We start from the raw sequence: 20,012 nt of genomic DNA on the forward strand, positions 1-20,012 counted from the left end.
GATTTCAACTCAACTCTAATTAAAACTCTTAAATCTCTCATCTTTTTTTTTTATAAAATGAGGTTTCTTAATTAGAATTAAACAAACTTCATAATTTTGATAAACACTAATTAAGTAAGCTCCTATCTTGATGCACTTCCTAATTTGAAATGAATCTATCATTTGGATCAATATCTAAGTACAATTTAAATAAAATTTAAAACATAAAAAGCAGATCCAAATGGATCCTCGAACCCGATGCTTATGCTCCGACATCAAAAAACCTATCAACAACAAACAAACAAATATGGCCCACATGGGTTTGGCACATTTGGCTAGGTTGGTCGTCTTAAGACATACAGGTTAATGGATGTCATGAGTTGGATACTGGGGTGTGCATTCTTTGCCTTATGGCTAGGGGTGTCAACGGGTTGGGTTTACTTGGACTTGACCCGTACCAAACTCTATAAGGTCTGGGTATGGTGATAAATAAGAAGACCTGATTAAGACCCGGGTCTGGGACCTGAAGGTCTGATTAATACATGGAACGGGGTATAGTTTGTGAAATTTTATACCAGACCCGGACCCGACCCGAATTCTGATTAAGACCCATAATTTTTTAATATAAAAATGAAAAAAATAATGTTTTACCAGGTATAGCCGGGCTCCTATTCATGTAGTTTTTATTGGGTTTGGGTATGGTTTTTCTTATGATGGGTTTGATTAGAGCCGAGTCCAGCCCTGATACCATACCCAAAAAATCGGGGCCAGGTCTGGTTCCATCTGGGTCTAAACCAAACCCAACCTGTTGACACTCCTACTTTTGGGAAGGAGGTTCTCTAATAAGCAAAGAGGGCGGCCAATGGCTTTAAACCCCTCCAACGATTAGAGAGAGACCAACTGAGAGCCTAGTACATCAGCAAAGCTGGGAGGTGGACTAAGTCAATTGCTTCAGTACACCAATGACGACTTATTGATGACTTATATATGCCCACTCGAACAATCGAATAGAGTTAATCAAGACTCGATGTGAGCCAGCTAAGCCCTGGCAGACGATCGATTTGAACCATCAATGCCAAACTAGGCCTTACTAAAAATTTATTAGACAAGCAAACTTGACACAAATCGTTGAACTCTAAGTTGGATCCGCGAAGACGGGCAGCTTTAAGACTTGGTTTGAGTTAACTGAGTCCAATTTCTTCAAATTAACAAGGCCTTACAAGCCTGAATTGAGTTAGCCAGCTAAATCAAACACAAAGTCGGTGACAGTGTCCCGGGTAGGCTAGCTAGTAGTCGCTCATCAGGTCTTAACGACCGCCTAGTCAACAGCTTGTTAGCTCATTAGCCTACGACTCAGTCGAGGCCATCCAACCCATTAATTTGGTGGTTCAATGACTCCGGTCACCATTAGCTCGGATGTGCTAGTCAACCAAGCCATATGACTCGGACATAGGTCATTATGCCAGCAACGTCAACGGAAGGCTTGCGCCTTAAGTCGATCCGATGTTTTCGTTTCGTAATTTCTCCACGCCAATAAGGGCAATTTCGTCAATGAGCCACAAACAAAGTTATCTTAGTAGTTTCAGCACCCAAGCTCTTCCCGAACGCACTTCCGTTCCGTCCACCTACTGTCTCCCAACAACGTGTTCACACATAAAAGCATCTACGTTAGGGCGGGCCCACAACAAAGCATTCGTCCGGCGTAGCTTTTTATCTACTTGTCCGCAGAGCAAGATGCCAGCTAAGACAATATTAATGATCTGGCACAGATAAAGAGGTCAACCAGGGGAGTCAAGGACGTAGTGTGTGACCTGGCGGTAATACGTGGCGAGAGGAGATGGGATCTATAAAGGGAGTCAACGCGCAAGGGCATTCCCTTTTCTCTTCCCTTTCTCATCTGAAAGTACAGAGAGCGGCAGCAGCTCCCCTCCTCAATGGCCGCGGACGGCGACGAAATTAGGGTTTGCTGCTCCAGAGCCCCCACGAGCCCCGGACCCCCCTCCGGGGAGCTCCGGCGGCGCGCCGATCCGTCCCTAGCGCCGCCCTCAGAGCTGCCGACAACAGAGATGTCATCGCCGGAGGATGAGCCCTCCGGTGGCGTTGGACGGGATCCGATGGTGAAGATTGAGCTCGATGCCGCTCACGTGCTCGCAGAGTTTGCGCAGCTTGCGCTGATGCCAAACAGGGGCCTCGAGTGCCGTCTTGAGGGTGAGCGAAAGTGGGGGAGCCGGGGGCGCCGGACCACGGAGCGGCGAAGGAATGTCGAGATTTGGGGCAACTCATATCGGGGTTTCGATAAGGCCGCTTCCTTGCAGGATGCGCAGGTACCGTTCTCCATTTTTCTTCTATTTTTTTTTTTGGGGGGGGTGTTGATTTTCTTGTGTATGTGCTTTTCTTGGATTATCGTTGATTTTCTTATATGTGTGCAGAGGCTGAAAATACCTTATTTTCCACTGTATCTTTATTTTTGTTAATGTGGTTGTGAATTCGCATTTTTTAGTTCGATGAACTAATGAATAAGTTGTTCTTTTTTTTTATGAATTTGGCTGTTCTCTTCGTGATTGAATTTTCAGTTTATAAATGGATTTGGTAGTGGCAGGAATCATTTTTTGTTTGCTTGAGGGGAACGGAGCATGGCAATGATCAACATGTAAATTGTATGTGGGGTTCGGGGTAATGGATTTGGTGGGCATTATATGAATGCTTAGGAAAATTATGGCTCTTTAAAAGGACAGATCGGGAGCGTAAATGGTGGCAAAGATCATGCAGAAAGTTAGCGATTTTGTTTGGTTTGAGGGCAACGGGACTTGAAGCCTACATTTTATGCTTCAAAGGATGGAACTCGAAGCATGCATTTTATGCTTCAAAAGATGGTAGGTGAATGACAATGGCAGATTGAATGGGAACATTGTGGTCTCACGAAAACCAGTTTGACAGGTAAGGGAGAACGTCATGTACTGTTTAGTTTGTCTGTGGCTAGTGCTTTTTTTTTTTTGAGCTTCAAGCGCCTTAGCTCTTACTAATGATAACCTGGAAACATTTACAACTACTACTTCTAATATTCTAAATGATCTGATTGATTAAAGCAGTACGGGCAACACTTCTGGGACCCGGATGTTTGTATTTGTTTCTGTTATTTCACCTATTGTCCTATAACCGTTTTTTTCCCTGTGGCTATCATACTGCATTATGTAACTTCTGTTCCTAAGACTTTGAAAGCCATATGATGTGCTAAAATTCTGTGCTCCAGTGAATATATTGGGAGTTATGCTAGAATCTACGCTATATTCCGTTTCTGATTTTCTGTTGTTTGATCACGAATGCTTTGCACAGTTTTAATTGACGCAAAAAATTTCCACTACCACAAACATATGTCACAATGTAATGCATACTGAGAAATGTCTTGGAATGTTCATTTATCATCACATTGTTACTTACATAAAGCTGGGGCTTTATCCTCAGATTGATCATGTTTGCAGACCTTTCAGTAAACTTTCAAATTAATTGGAGAGTTTTTTTTGAATTACTCGTAAAAGTTATGGAGATTTTATGCAAAGCTTCATATCTTCACAGATGACAGCAGATAGCTGCTGGAACTTCGTCTTCTATCTCACTCAATCGCCATATGGGAATAAGAAGATGTTATTTTCTTGAGTTTGAAGATGGTACAATCAAAATCTGTGCTTCAATATCTCTCCTAGATCAGACATGTTTCGATCTGAACCTATGTTACTGCGACACGGCACTTAGGGTGCCGTACCCATGTCGACACAGGTACTGGTACCTGGACATGGCATTTGCTGTGTCCTATATTATCCTATATTATATAATATTATATTATATATTATTGTTTTCAATATATAATATATATTTTAGACATATAATATATATTTTCAGTATAATATATATTTTAGATAAATAATATATATTTTAGATATATAATATATATTTTTCAGTATATTTTTAGCCGTGTCCCCGTACCCACATTTTTTGGAATTGCCGTGCGGTACCCTCCATACCCGTACCCGCACCCGCACCCGCACCTGCTCCCGTACCCAGGATTCTGAACTGAAAATAACAATGCTGCTAAGCTCATGAAGGTCTTTGATTTTGGTTTATGTATATGTGACCGAAAGACAGTGTTCCACTGCCAGAACAGTCTACAGGATTTACAATATAAATCATTGGTGCTGTACCTTCTCATCTCATTACTTGAAAGAACAATTCTCTTCACTCTTCAGAGTTTCTTGAAAAAAAAAGTCTAGCTGTTGATTGGGATCACACTATGAGAGCCCTGCCTCAAACACACTCCAATTCGAATTGCAAGATATCTACCATTAAGAGGAACTTTGAACATGCTGTCATCGATTACTGGTGTGAAGGATAAACCTACCTAGGAATATTGAGGACATTTAGTCCTGCAACATTGCCAGGTCTGTCCAAGCAAGCAATGTTCACATATTGAACTCCTTTCCATAATTTCTTTAAGGATTCAATATCATCTCCTCTGAACAGTTAACTAGTAACTTGGGTACTTGTCTTTCTATTAGCCTCACTTAAATATTGGCCACTTCCAAAAAGTTTCCAATACAGCATTCATTCAACGACATACTGGATCTCTGGTTAACACATTGGACCAGATATGGTTTTCAAAATATTTCCTGATCTGGAACAGGACTACGTAATTGTGTCCTTTGAAGCTGGTTATTGGATCATGGCTAAAGGTGATGAGGAAATTTATTCTGGGATGATGAGCTGCGACCAAGTCATCTGGTTCATAATAGACTTCCAAGCTTGTGTGGAGAAAGGGGGTGGTGATAAAGCAGGAGACTACCTTCGACCAGGTGCTCCATGCCTAAGTTTTTTTTTCAAACCATGAAACAGTCCATTAGGTGTTCTTCTATATGCCTTTATTAAGTTTTCTAGAAGAAAAGATAAAAAATCGTACTAATGAAAATAGAGTTGATCAGTACTTCAAGTAATGATTTACCATGTCCCACAACTTCACTTTTGTTATTAGAACAATTCTGTTTGTCCAAACAGTTTCATTAGCATGCTTCAAACTCAGCAGTGGATCAACTGTAGAGTTTGCAAATAATTGATAATATAAGATCCAAAAGCCTTCCATCAAAGAATGTGGCCAACGTTTAAAAAAACAATTCTAGAAAACAACATTGTACTTATTGTATCGTATAGGACAATATAACATAGAATATCAGTGTATCAGCTCATAAGTTGATTTTATGCATAAAAATCATTTTACAGGGGTTAACATTTTGTATTGGCCCGTATCATACGATACCATCATGTATCCTACTATACATGTTGTTGGCCAAAAAGAAGTCCCCATTTTTTTACCTATAAACCCAAAATGACCTTCTTTCTTGCATTTTTAGATCAAATTACCCTAAAAAATTGTAGATTTGTCCAAAATTGAGCCCATAACTTTATCAAAAGTCTGAGCCCTACAAGTTGATTTTGTGATGGATTTATATCTTTGCATGATTGCTGGATGCTTTGAAGATTGAAATTGCAAGGTAAGAGGTCCAATCTATAATATTTTAAAGGGTTTTAACCAAGGTTGTCCGTATCGTTACTTTTTGGTCTAACTATACATACACACTCGTATCGCGATACTAGTATGTATCGTACCCGTATCGGGTGTATCGTACGATACACTCTGTATCGTACGATATGGGTTTGACGAACTTTAAAAGACCCGAAAACAGGTATTTTTCATGTTGGGTTTAAAATCCTTCTTAAGGGCCGACTTCTACACATGTGCATAGGCTCTTGGAAGGGAATCCATGCACCCAAGGTTCCATGAGAACGATTTGTGGGCTGATTCTTGCGCAAGGGAGAGCCATATTCTTTGCTTATTATTGAGTGTTTTTGGTGGAAGATGACATCGAAAGATCCGTCATGACACCAAAATAGTTTTTCGGGTGATATCTCTCGGTTGAAGCATCATTTAGTCGAGACACATCATAATGTGCAAGCATGCACATCAAGAAAATTGCCGGATGCCATAAAATGCCAATGCCAATAATTACTTGATGATCTGAGAGGAAAAAGAAAAGAAAGAAAGATGAATAGAGCAGAAATGAGATATGCGGAGCCCTGGGAGGATGTGTATTACGAAGATGAGCTCCCTACTTCTGATCCTACAACCTATAACATAGGATCAAAAGTAGGAAGTTCTGCAGCGAAGGAAAAAGGTGTGGTTGGTGCCAATATTAGTGCCGCAAGCACAAAAAGAAGATGAGGAGGAGATAGAAGAGGAGCATGAGGGAGTTCTTTGAGAGGAGGACCAAGAGGTAGAGTTAGAGGCTCTATTAAGAGTTTTTTTTCTCTTAGGACTACCCTTGGGGCGCAACCCGACATTCGTACTACTATGACTCCTCAATATTTAGTTGAGCAGGCAGATGTCATGGTTGGAAGATGGTTCTATGATGCCTGCATTCCTTTCAATGCGATAAATTTCTTTCATTTTCAAGCCATGGCAGATGCTATAACCAGTATCGGGCCTGAATATAAGATGCCTTCATATCATGCTTTAAGAGGAAAGATTTTAGATGCTAATGTGAATGAAGTGAAAGCTTATTGTGATGAGATGAGACAGTCATGGAGAGAGACTGGTTGTAACATCATGGTAGATGGGTGGACAGATAGAAAGTCGAGGACCTTGATAAATTTTATTGTCTATTGCCCTAAAGGAATCATGCTGCAAGTCGTGGATGCTTGCTGTGGGTTCATAGCTCCTTTTTTTTTTTTCGTGACTACCTACTGCCTCGGTGGTATTTCCTGCCGTGAGTCTCGTGACTACCTGTTGGGAGTTTGATTGCTGTTGGTATAGTTTGCACTGAACATGTCGTGTGAGATATTGATATCGTTGCTGTTGGGAGTTTGATTGTTGTTGGTGATTCTACATATGGTTGGGGCCCTGTTTTGTTTATCTTGATATCGTTGCTGTGGGGAGTTTGATTGTTGTTGGTACAATTTGCACTGAACATGTCGTGATTTCAGGTCGTGACTTCCTGCTTAATTTTTTTTTAGCAGCAATCCAACACGTAGTGGTGTTGCTCGTGAAAAAAAAATGAACGACTCATTGTCGAACTGTATATGTCTGGGGAGATGCCCCTGTTATGAAAAAAAAAAATTGCTGCATATGCAGAAGTCATGTTAATCGTGATTCACTGACGTGCTGAATTATTTTTCTGTTTGTGGGCTGCTGCTCACTACTGTCGTGGGGTTTTTTTTGTTCGTGAGTGAACAACTGCTGATTGGAATATCAGTTGGTGTGTGAGTGTAACACACGGTTTTTCCTTGTTTAGTTTGGAGACTGTCCAGTTTTTTTTAACCAGAAGTATGGCTGAAACTTTGAAATGTGATTCAAAATTGGAACATATTGGAGAATATAAGGCATTTGCCAATCCATTTTCGTACGGCTCGTCTGTAAGGTTAAATAAAACTAACTATGCCAGGTGGTCCAGAACATTTATGACGTCGGTATCTGGACATCGTAGAAAACATATCTTGTTGGAAGATGAACCCACTGAAAAGGTGGGAAAATATGTTACCTGGGATGAAGATAATGACATAGTTATGTCATGGATTATGAATAGTGTCGAACCCCATATTGCAGATGGTTTAATTTATTATAATACAGCCAAACAGATGTGGGACAATCTTCGAGATACATACTCACAAGAGACTAATGTGAGTCGTATCCTACAAGTCGAACAGGAAATATACAATTTACAGCGGGGAGATCAAACTTTGGCCCAGTACTATGCCTCCGTAAAAGCTGCGTTTGAAAGACTTAATGCTCACAGACCTCTCTGTTGTTCGAAACAAAAAGATCATCAAGAACAAACTATGGTTGCTAGGTTTCTTACAGGTTTATCTTCAGAATTTTCTGTTACAAAAGTCCAAATGTTGACTGGTTCGGATGTACCTACTCTTGCTGAGGCATATAACCGTCTAAGCAGACTTGCGATATCTCTTCCACATTCTCAGCCTATGACTCAGTCATCTGCCTTAGTTGTTTCATCTGGTTATGGACGTGGAAATCTTCAGAACATCAGAGGACGAGGTCGCGGACGAGGTGTGGGAGGGAGAGGAAAACTTCAATGTACATTCTGTGGAAAATCTGGACATTTAGAAGATCGTTGCTGGGATAAGCATGGCCGACCAACCTCCTCTTCATCAAAGTCATATGCTCCTAAAGCTAATACTACTACTCTCGAGGCAACAAAGGCACAAGAAAATATCTCTGCAAGTGACAGTAGTATAACCCTCAGTCATGCTGAATATGATGAGCTGATAGCTCTTCGTCCTTTGAGTTCTACCTCTCCTGTTGCTCGTGTTGCCTATTCAACCGAAAATCTTCTTCATCCGACTGACCGTAAGTGGATTATTGATTCTGGTGCATCCAGACATTTGTGTGGAAATTCACTTGTTTTTTCATATCTAAAGGATATTAATGTTAAAATATATGTAATTCATATATATATATTTATATATATATATATGTAATACCCGATAGGGGTATTTTTGTCATTTCACAAGTACCCGATAGGGGTACTTGTTTTTCTTATTTTATTTTTCTCTTTAATTTTTGTAAATTCTATTTTTTATTTTTTGTTTTTTTGCTCACACAAAAGGGGCCCCACCATGTAGTCGATGGGCCCCCCAACGGTCACATTTGTGACCGTTGGGGGCTCCCAACGACTACATGGGGAGCCCCCTAGGTGGCTCTCCTTTTAAGGCCTCTTGGCCCTCTCCCTCTCCTTCTCTTGTGTATAAATAGGGGTGAACCCCTCTTGTATTTCTCACTCTTGAGAGCTCTCTCTCTTTCAATAAGAGACATATTTTTATGTTGTGTTGTCTCTTGTGGGTTTGGGTATTAGCCTTTCTTTGTTTGTTCATTAGTTGATGTTGTAAGTGCTTAGTGCACTCTTTGCTTTTCCGCATATTTCATTACATGGTATCAAAGCCTTGTGTATGCTCTTCTTCTTAATATAGCTAGTTGTGTAGCTATATTTATTTCTTGTTGTTTCTCTCTTCTTTTATCCTCTTGTGAGTGGTTATTATGGAAGGAGAACAAAAGATTGATCTCTCCTTCAAGCTCAATGGCTCCAACTACATGATGTGGGCCGCCGCCATGGAAAACAACCTCAAAGGGAAAAAGCTTTGGGGATACGTTATGGGCACCATTCCGGAACCACAACTCCAACTAACTAAGATGGAAGGCGATCAAGAAAAAGCTCTTGAAGGAGATGCCCGCATGAAGGCCATTGAAGATCACCAATCTAAAATAGAAGATTGGGAAAGTAAGCATGCCAAGATTCTTGCTTGGTTCATGAACAATGTGGAGCTCAAGATTTGCGCCAACATTGCCAAATTTCGGATGGCAAATGAAGCATGGTTCTTCATGAAAGGTATGTTTACACAAAAAGACCTTGCTCGTCAATTCTTTCTTCAAGAAAAAATCCGGACTATCAAGCAAGGAGAAATGAGTGTTAGGGACTACTTTAGCACTCTTGGCCCTCTATGGGATGAGCTATCCTTACTAGAACCAAAATGGGTTTCTAGTATAGATGTGGAATTAAGGAGAGAACAAATGGAAAAAGAACACTTTTTCCAATTTTTACATGGGCTTAGGCCCGAATATGAACAAGTTAGATCCTCCCTCCTACATAGATCAAAGCCTCTTCCCTTGGAAGATGCCATAGCCGAAATATGCCAAGAAGAAACCCGTCTTGGCATGATTAAAGGAGGAAATGATGTCTTGGCCGTATCAAAACCCGACAACCATATGAAAACCTACAAACCTCCACATTTTGGAAGGCAAAATAACTATAATGGCAACTATAGAAAAGCCATTTGCCATCATTGTCAAGAACCGGGTCATATAAGACCTAATTGCCCTAAGTTGAATGAAGCACCAAAAAATAAAGTTGCTTCCGTTGAAGAAGCTACTCAAAAGAAAGAGGAAGCAATCAAAGGAACGAACTCTTTTTCTCTTGCTCAACTATCGGAGGCACTACAAACTCTACTCAAGATTCCATCAACTTCGGGTGCCGCCGTAGCTTCCTCCTCTCCTCCAGGTATGTCGTCTTGGATCCTTGACTCTGTAGCTTCCTTTCATATGACTCCCCTTGAAAATTTGCTTTCCGATTTATGTAATAATTATAAAAACTCCTATGTTTCAACTGCCGATGGTACATCTTTACAAGTAAAAAGTTTTGGAACCTTAAACTTTTCAAAAGACTTCTTTGTGCCAAACGTGAGAGTTGTACCTCAACTTAATTTAATCCTCCTCTCTGTTGCTCAAATATGTGATCATGGATGTAAAATCTCCTTCTCAACTAAGGATTGCTCTATACAGGATCTCCGGTCCGGGAAGCTGATTGGGCAAGGCCATAGAAGGGGAGATCTCTATTACATGAGCAACTTGAAACTTCCCACTAACTCATTTTGTAACCATGTCCAAGATAAAAATATTGATATTTGGCATCAAAGACTTGGACACCCAAGTTTCTAAAAAATGTACTCCTTTCCATTTGGAAAGAAATTTTGTAATGAGAAACATTTTGTTTGCAAGAATTGTATTTTTGGCAAAATGAAATCTACTCCTTTTCCAAACCGAACTTTTGTGTCCAAAAGACCTTTTGAGTTAATCCATTCGGATGTTTGGGGTCCTTCCCCCGTCATATCTAAAGGAGGGTACTCCTATTATGTCACTTTCATAGATGACTACACTAGGTATGTATGGATCTACTTTCTCAATTTAAAATCCGAAGTCTTTAATTTCTTCAAAAAATTTCATATGATAGTTAAAAATCAATTTTCAAGTAATATCTCTACTCTTAGATCCGATTCGGGTGGAGAATATTTATCAAATGAATTTCAAAACTATTTAGAAGTAAATGGAATTTGCCATCAAAGATCGTGTCTTAGGACTCCCCAACAAAACGGCTTGGCCGAAAGAAAGCATAGACATATCATGGAAACCACTTGGACACTCCTTATTTCCAAAGAAATTCCAAAGAATTTTTGGGCCGAAGCGGCCTTAACCTCAACTTACTTGATAAATAGAATGATATCTTCATCCTTACAAAATACATCTCCATACGAAAAACTATTTGAAAGAACACCCGACTTCAATAGATTAAGAGTCTTTGGATGTAATGTTTTGTCCTTACTCATAAACGGGACAAATTATCTCCTAAAGCTATTGAATGCGTTTTCTTGGGTTATGGAGAAAATCAAAAGGGTTTTAGATGTTTTGACTTGAAAAATAACAAACTCTATGTATCCAAGGATGTAACATTTTTGGAAAATGAAAATGGTTTTGTGAAAACTAAAGATATTGACGAAAGTGAATATACCTTTTTATTTGATCTTCTATCTCAAGAAGATGAGACTCCTCAAGAAGAGGAAATCTCTAATGAGTCTTTGAATGACCTAGAGGAAATTCCTCTTGATAATGCTATGGATGAGAATAATAGACCAATCCAAACATATGTTAGGCGTGGTCAACAAACTCAGATAAGTGCCTTAGAAAAATACTCTCAAGGATCCAACATAGAAGAAACCTCTTTAAGGAGATCCAGTCGGATTTCCAACCCTCCTAATAGGTTTGTTTCCTATGAGTCCCTAACTCCTAGATATAGAGCATGTCTAATTGCATTGCATTCTTTTCATGAACCTTCACACTATAATGAGGCCAAAAATATTCCCCAATGGGTTGAAGCCATGAACTTAGAGCTTAATGCTCTTGAAAAAGCAAAAACTTGGGAAATAACTTCGTTACTCACTGGAAAGAAATCAATAGGATGTAGATGGGTCTTCAAAATTAAAACCAAGAGTGATGGTTCATTAGAACGTTATAAAGCACGGTTAGTAGCTAAAGGATATGCTTAGGAATATGGTATAGATTATGAATAAACCTTCGCACCTGTTGCTAGAATGACTAGTGTTAGGACTCTTATTGCTATTGCGTCAGTGAAGAAATGGCCTATCTATAAACTCGATGTTAAGAATGCATTTCTAAATGGCGAATTAAATGAAGAAGTTTACATGGATTCCCCACCAGGAATATGTATTGGTAAAAATAAAATTCTTAAACTTAAAAAGGCATTATATGGTTTAAATAAGCCCCAAAGGCTTGGCATGATAGATTTAGTAATGTAATGACAAGTTTAAATTTTCGTTCATGTTATACTGACACTGCTTTGTTTGTGAAAAGTGCAGGGTCTTCAGTAGTTATTTTACTACTTTATGTTGATGATATGATCATCACAGGAAGTGATGAGCAAGACATTAATGATATTAAAAAGGTTTTAAAAGAAAATTTTGATATGTCTGACCTTGGTTTCTTAAGATATTTTTTAGGAATTGAAGTGGCGTACTCTCCTCGAGGGTACATTCTCTCTCAGATGAAACTTGCTGCTGACATCTGTTCCAAATCGGGTATCTCCGATGATAAGAAGACAGAAACCCCAGAAGTCATCAATGCAAAATTAAGGTTGGAAGATGGAACACTTCTCGAGGATCCTACTCCCTACCGGCAACTTGTTGGGTCTCTAACCTACTTATCCATCACACGGCCAGACATTGCTCATGCCGTCCACTCTGTCAGTCAGTTTCAACATGCACCTACAACCGTGCACATGAGTGCAGTTTTAAGGATTGTCAGATATATCAAAAATACCATAACTAAGGGAGTTTTTCTTTCTTTTGCCTCGTCACTTGATTTAATTGCTTATACTGATGCAGATTGGGAAGGAAATCCCAATGACCGAGTCTCAACTACCGGATTTTGTGTTTTCTTAGGTGACTCTATGATTTCGTGGAGATGCAAGAAGCAACACAAAGTATCATTGTCCTCGACGGAAGCAGAATATCGTGCTATGACCACTACAACCATGGAACTTGTGTGGCTAAGAAGCCTCCTCAGTGATATGGGCATTGTCATCTCTACTCCTTCGAAGATGTGTTGCGACAACAAAAGCGCAATCTATATTGCAAGCAATCACACCTTCCATGAGCGTACTAAGCATATTGAGATGGACTGCCATTACGTTCGGGATGAATACCTAAGAGGAACTATAACACTACCTTACGTCACATCAGAGTACCAATTGGCGGACTTCTTCACTAAGGCTCTTGCGGCTCCTCGGTTTTTGTTTCTCCTTAACAAGCTTTCGGTTATATCCCCGTAAAGCTTGAGGGAGGGTGTTAAAATATATGTAATTCATATATATATATATATTTATATTTATATATGTAATACCCGATAGGGGTATTTTTGTCATTTCACAAGTACCCGATAGGGGTACTTGTTTTTCTTATTTTATTTTTCTCTTTAATTTTTGTAAATTCTATTTTTTATTTTTTGTTTTTTTGCTCACACAAAAGGGGCCCCACCATGTAGTCGATGGGGCCCCCAACGGTCACATTTGTGACCGTTGGGGGCTCTCAACGACTACATGGGGAGCCCCCTAGGTGGCTCTCCTTTTAAGGCCTCTTGGCCCTCTCCCTCTCCTTCTCTTGTGTATAAATAAGGCTCAGCTTGGAGTCTCATTAGCCGATGGGAGTACCTCCCCGGTTGTTGGTCAGAGAAATATTTCTATATCCTCCTCATTACAGTTGAAAAATGCTCTTCATGCTCCGAAATTTCCTTAAAGTTTACTTTCTGTTAGTTGCCTTGTAAAAGAACAACACTGTAGAGTAATATTTGATCCAATGGGTTGTCATTTTCAGGATTTGCTGACGGGGAAGAAGATTGGTGGAGGCTATGAAGAAAATGGAATCTACTACTTACATCATCCAATGGGTACTGTTCATGCTGCAGTGGAACATTCATTTAGTCCTGTTCAGTGGCATCGTCGTCTTGGTCATCCTTCATTGTCAAAGCTTCGTTCGGTCTTTCTTCAGATTCCCTCCACCACATCATTTCAGTGTGAAGCATGTCAGCTGGGCAAGCATCATCGAAGTTCGTTTCCTTCGAGTCAGACTCAGTCTAGTAATAAAGTCTTTGAACTTCTTCATGCAGATGTATGGGGTCCTAGTAAGATTCCTACTAGGACTCAGTGTCGATACTATTTAGTTATTGTTGTTATCATGGGTGTTTTTAATAAAGGAACGATCTGATGTTCCAAATATTATCAAATATTTAATTCTTGAAATAAAAACTCAGTTTGAATCTAGTGTCAAGATTGTTCGCAGTGATAATGCTCTCGAGTTTAAATCAAAAAGTCTGTTACAATTTTACCAAGATAATGGCATCCAACCCCAAACTTCCTATGCCTATTCATCTCAACAAAATGGGGTGGCTGAGCGAAAACATCGTCACCTACTTGATATTGCCAGGACCATTATGATTCAATCAAATGTTCCTGCGTTATACTGGGGAGATGCAATTACAACTGCTTGCTATCTGATCAACCGCATGCCTTCCTCTTCTGTGGGTGATCAAATTCCAATTCATATCCTAAAACCCAATACCCCTCTCTTCTCCCTCTCGCCCAAAGTGTTTGGATGTGTTTGTTTTGTACACAAACTTGGCCCTGACCGTGATAAATGAGCTGCTCAAGCTACAAAATGCATATTTATAGGTTATCCCAAAAATCAAAAGGGATATCGATGTTATGATCCTACTTCTCGCCGAGAGTATGTCAGTGCGGATGTATCTTTCTTGGAATCCACTCCATATTACTCTAATACCGGTTCCCCGCTGCAGGTTGATCCAACTGAGTCTTGTCCATTACCTATACCTCCTTTTCCTTTGGAATCCGTTCCCTCATTCCCGAACCACACTTCATCCTCTTCCAGATTTCATAATCCTCCATTGGTATATGTGCGTAGAGATCCACCTCCGCAAGTGCCTCCATCTTCTTATTCCCCTGCGGTAAGTTCTACTGACAATAATGATCTTCATGATGATGATAACAGGCCGATTGCTCTACGAAAGGGGACATGACAATGTACCTTATATCCCATATCTCATTTTGTCTCCGAAGCCAGAATTGGAAATCAGATGAAATCTTTTATTTCAGCTTTATCTTCTGAAATTATTCCTCTGAACTATCAGCGGCAGAGCTTGATACTCGCTGGAAGCTGGCTATGCAAGAAGAAATGGATGCCTTAATATCTCAGCATACTTGGGATCTAGTTGATTCCCCAGCAGATGCTGACATTGTTGGATGTAAATGGGTATATACGATAAAGTACAAATCTGATAGTTCAATTGAACGGTCCAAGGCCAGATTAGTAGCCAAAGGGTATACTCAGACATATGGTATTGATTTCTTTGAAACTTTTTCTCCTGTTGCACGGATGGGTACCATTCGTCTTGTTCTCTCAGTAGCTGTTCAGCATGGTTGGAGCCTGTACCAATTAGATGTGAAGAATGCATTTCTATATGGGGACTTATCTGAGACTGTTTACATGCAACAACCTCCAGGATTCGAGGTTGAGGGAGAGTGTCAGAAGGTGTGTAGATTGAAAAAGGCAATTTATGGCTTGAAACAAAGTCCTCGTGCATGGTTTCAGAAGTTGTTTGAAGTGATGTCATGTTTTGGCTTTAATAGGTCAGCAACAGATCATACACTATTCATAAAGAAAACTAGCTCTGGCATAGTTGTTATGGTGGTATATGTGGATGACATCATTCTTACAGGTGATGATGTGAAAGCTATTGAAGCCACAAAGGCTCATCTTCAAAAACACTTTGTTACAAAAGACCTTGGTTCACTCAGGTATTTTCTGGGTATAGAAGTTGCCAGGAGCCGTGAAGGGATGGTTTTGTCTCAACGGAAGTATGTTCTTGACTTATTAAAGGAAACAAGAATGTTGGGAGCTAAACCAGCAAATATTCCCATGGATCATAAAGTTCAGTTGTTTAAAGAAGGGTCAAAACTGGTTGATAGCAAAAGCTATCGCTCCCTAGTTGGTAAACTACTGTATGTAACTGTGACCAGGCCGGATATTGCTTTAGCAGTAAGTAAAGTCAGTCAGTTTATGGACAAACCAACTGAGGTACACTGGAATGCAGCTATTATGATTCTCAGATATCTAAAATCTTCTCCTGGAAAGGGGTTATTGTTTCAAGAAAGGTGGAACTCTGGATATAGTGGTCTATTCTGATGCTGACTATGCATGATCTGTAGTACATAGAAAATCTACCACAGGATTTTGTGTGTTCCTGGGAGACAACTTGATCTCTTGGAGAAGTAAGAAGCAAAATGTGGTTTCTAGGTCGAGTGCAGAATCAGAATATCGGGCTATGGCCCAAACAACTGCTGAATTGATGTGGGTTCGTACTGTTCTTCTTGATCTTCAGGTGAAGGTTTCCTCTCCCATGACCATGATGTGCGATAACAAAGCTGCAACATATATAGCGAACAATCCTGTATTTCATGAGAGAACAAAGCACATTGAGGTTGATTGCCACTATGTAAGGGATATGGTTCAAGCGGGTCATATCACTACCAAATATCTAAAGTCGGAAGACCAAGTTGCAGATATGTTCACAAAACCTCTTGCCAGACCAAATTTCTCAAAATGTTGTGGCAAGCTGAGCATGATTGATATCTATGCTCCAGCTTGAGGGGGAGTGTTGAGAATAGGTGGTTTTAAGTAAAGTTATTTTATATTAAGATGCTATTTGTATTTTAGTTTTTTATAATGGGGCTTTATTGTAATTATGCTTTTAAGCCTCTCTCTATTTAACATAGAGAGAGGCCCTAATATTGAAATCGTGTTCTTAGTTTTCCTGTGCAGCCGTCTCTCTCTCTCTCTTTCTCTCTCTCTCTCCCTCTCTCTCTCTCTCTCTTCTCTCTCTAGGGCTCGGTTCATCTTCTACAGTAACAAAGAGCAGGGAGGGGCTCGACCCCCTCCCGTGCAGTAAAAGAGAGCAGGGAGGGGCTCACCCCCCTCCCTTGCCATAACAGGGAGCAGGGAGGGGCTCGACCCCCTCCCCTGCCGTAACAAGAATCAGGGAGGGGCTCCCCCCCCTCCCCTACCTACAAGGGTGCAAGGAGAGGATCGACCCCTCCTCTGCAACCAGAGGGCACCGAGAGGGGGCTCGACCCCTCTCTTACCAAACACGGTGCATGGAGGGGGCTCTTGCTGAAAGGAGTCGCAGGGAGGGGGGCTTTGCCCCTCCCCTGTGATTTAGGGCAGCAGGGAGGCGGCTCGGCCCCCTCCCTGTGCAACAGAGAGGTGAGGGAGAAACAGACGAAAAGAAAAGGAGAAGAAGAGGGGAGAAGAGGCGTACCTGGGGGTCGTCGGAGGAAGTCGCTGGTGGCGGTGGTTCGTCGGCGAGCAGAAACGAGGAGAGTGGGAGAGGCGGTCGGGGAGAGAGAGATGAGTGAGCAGAGGGGAAAGGGGGGTTTCGAGAACCTCCCCCCCTTTGCCTCGTTGTCTTTAAAAGACACGAGGGGCGGTGCCTCCACTGGGTCCGGGTCGGGTCCGGATCCGACCCGAATCCAAGTTATTTTTTTTAAAGTTTTACACCTAGTTCCACCTGGGGGTGACAAACGACAAGGTTGATGAAACAAACTGAAAATTCAATGAGACAAATTGACGAGTGACTGAGACAAATTGCCAAGTGGTAAAACTAAGCACCATGATGCACGAGTTCATAAACCATCATTTGGAGGAAACATCTGGGAGGTCCAACCCACCCGAATGTTAAAATGTAAACTGCAATATATATATATATATTATTTAATATTATTATATTTTCTTTTATTATTTTCTTTTTCTATTTTTTTATTTTCTTTTTTAGCATCTAGTTCAATAGAAACTAGATATTTTGATCCAGTCAAGTTCCTGTTGGAACTTGACTGTGCAAGTAGCTGTTGGACTGTAGTCCAACAGCTACAATAAATGTTGTTGGACTATAGTCCAACAGCTATAATAATAAATGCTGTTGGACTGTAGTCCAACAGCTATATTAAGAGACGTTGGAATCCAACGTCTCTTTTTGGAGAGCTCAAAATGAGCTCTCCTCTTTCTCCCATTGTTTTGTATATATAGGGGTGAACCCCTTCAATGTAAATAACCATGCTTCTTAAGCATTTTGTTCATGAATAAAGTATTATTTATTTTTCAAGTGTTCTTCCCTTTATACCCTTTCAAGGGTCATGCTTGTAGTGTCTCCAATAGACACTTGTTTGTGAATTATTTGTGCATTTGTTGAAGACCACCATTTCATTACATGGTATCAGAGCTACGAAATCCTTAGATCTTGAAGTGCTTCCACCTCGATTTCCGTGCCACATTTACAAAAGGTGTTTCATCACCTTGTTCTTGGCTCAAGAAGATTTGTTTGAAGAAAGGCGAACTTGTGCTACAAAAAAAAATTTGGTTTTGTATCCTCTCTTATTCCTTTGTCTACTCTTTTTCTTTTCTTTTTATTTTTCTCTCTCTCTCTCCTCCTATTTATTCCTCTCTTACCCTTGTAAAAGATGGATGACAATGATAAGATCACCATCATTCCTATGAAGCTAAATGATACTAACTATGTAATGTGGGCTTTGATTATGAAGCACCACATTTGGGGAAAAGGTTTATGGGGGTATAGTGGATGGTTCCGATTTGGAACCTAAACTATCTCTTACCAAGAAAGAGGGTGATAAAGAGGTTTCTCTAACGGAAGAAGAGAAGAGTAAGGCGTTAGCCACTTATGAAAAGAAATGGAAAGAATGGAGGATAGGGCATGCAAAAATTATGTCATGGCTCATCAATAGCATAGACATTAAAAAATGCTCTAGTCTAGCTAAGTTTGAGCATGCCGATAAGGCTTGGGAATACCTCAAAAACATGTATTCCCTTAAAGATATTGCACATGTATGCAATTTACAAGATAAAGTTCGGACAATGACTCAAAAAGATAAAACTATTCGAAAATATTATAATGAGTTGTCCGAACTTTGGGAAGAGTTGGCTCTTCTTGAGCCCAAATGGCATTGTGCCGAAGACATCGAGCTTCGCCAAAAGCAACTCGATATGGAACATTTCTATCAATTTGTGAATGGTCTAAGGCCGGAGTTTGAATCCACCAAATCGGCCCTTTTACATCGTGGAAAAATTCCTTCTATTGTTGATACTATAGAAGAGCTCACTATGGAGGAAAATAGACTTAGAAAAAGTACTCCAAAAGTTGATGATGACTCCGTTTTAGCTGTATCTAGACCGGGGAATCATACTCGTACTTACAAGCCGCCTCATTTTGGAAGGCAAAACAGCGACTTTGATAAAAGAAAAGTTATTTGTCATCATTGTCATGAACCGGGGCACTATAGGCCTCAATGTCCAAAGTTAAAAAGAAGAGAAGAAAAAAGAGTTGCATCTGTTGAATCTGAGTCAAAAGATCAAGATGCACCTATGTCTATGGCTCAACTGGTGGAAATCCTTCAACCTCTTCTCAAAGGGGTATCCTCCTCAACCGAAGCCTCAACTGGAGCGGCAGTTGCATCTTTCTCCGGTCCAGGTAACTTTCCTTGGCTTTTAGATTCTGGTGCTTCTTTTCATATGACCCCAAATGTTAATAGTCTATCCGAATGTCTTAAAAATGACTCAAGTGTGTCAAAGGTTTTTACAGCCGATGGCACATCTCTCGAAGTAAAAGGAATATGATGTTTTGAAAATCTTCAAAAATCCAAAAGATTTTTTATCCCAGAAGTTAGATATATCCCTAAACTTAATTTGAATCTCTTATCTGTCTCGCAAATATCTGATTATGGATGTAATATCTCCTTCTCTTCTCATGGTTGTTGGGTACAGGATCGCCAGTCAGTGAAGCTGATTGGGGAAGGCCATAGAGAAGGAGGACTTTATTACATGGACTTTTTGGAATTACCCAAGAATGCATTTTGTTATAATATTCAGAAATTAGAATTGGATTTATGGCACAAAAGGCTTGGCCATCCTCATATGTCTAAAATTCAATATTTTCCAAGTTTGGAAAAATTTTGTAATTCTGAAAATTTTTCTTGTAAAGACTGCATTCTTGG

General features: G+C 40.2%; 1 protein-coding gene across 1 annotated transcript in view; it reads left to right on the top strand.

The window, feature by feature from the left end:
* The first annotated feature begins 1,883 nt into the window (after nt 1-1,883).
* Nucleotides 1,884-20,012, top strand: part of LOC149816917 (uncharacterized) — a 113,128-nt gene continuing 94,999 nt past the window's right edge. Inside the window, exon 1 of the mRNA XM_089987163.1 lies at nt 1,884-2,303. Coding sequence (XP_089843289.1) covers nt 1,914-2,303 — 390 coding nt within the window. The 5' untranslated portion in view covers nt 1,884-1,913. The remainder of the gene's footprint in view (nt 2,304-20,012) is intronic.

The sequence above is a fragment of the Nuphar pumila genome, chromosome 14, assembly GCF_984573655.1.
Source record: "Nuphar pumila chromosome 14, dmNupPumi1.hap1.1, whole genome shotgun sequence".
NCBI classification, from domain to species: domain Eukaryota; kingdom Viridiplantae; phylum Streptophyta; class Magnoliopsida; order Nymphaeales; family Nymphaeaceae; genus Nuphar; species Nuphar pumila.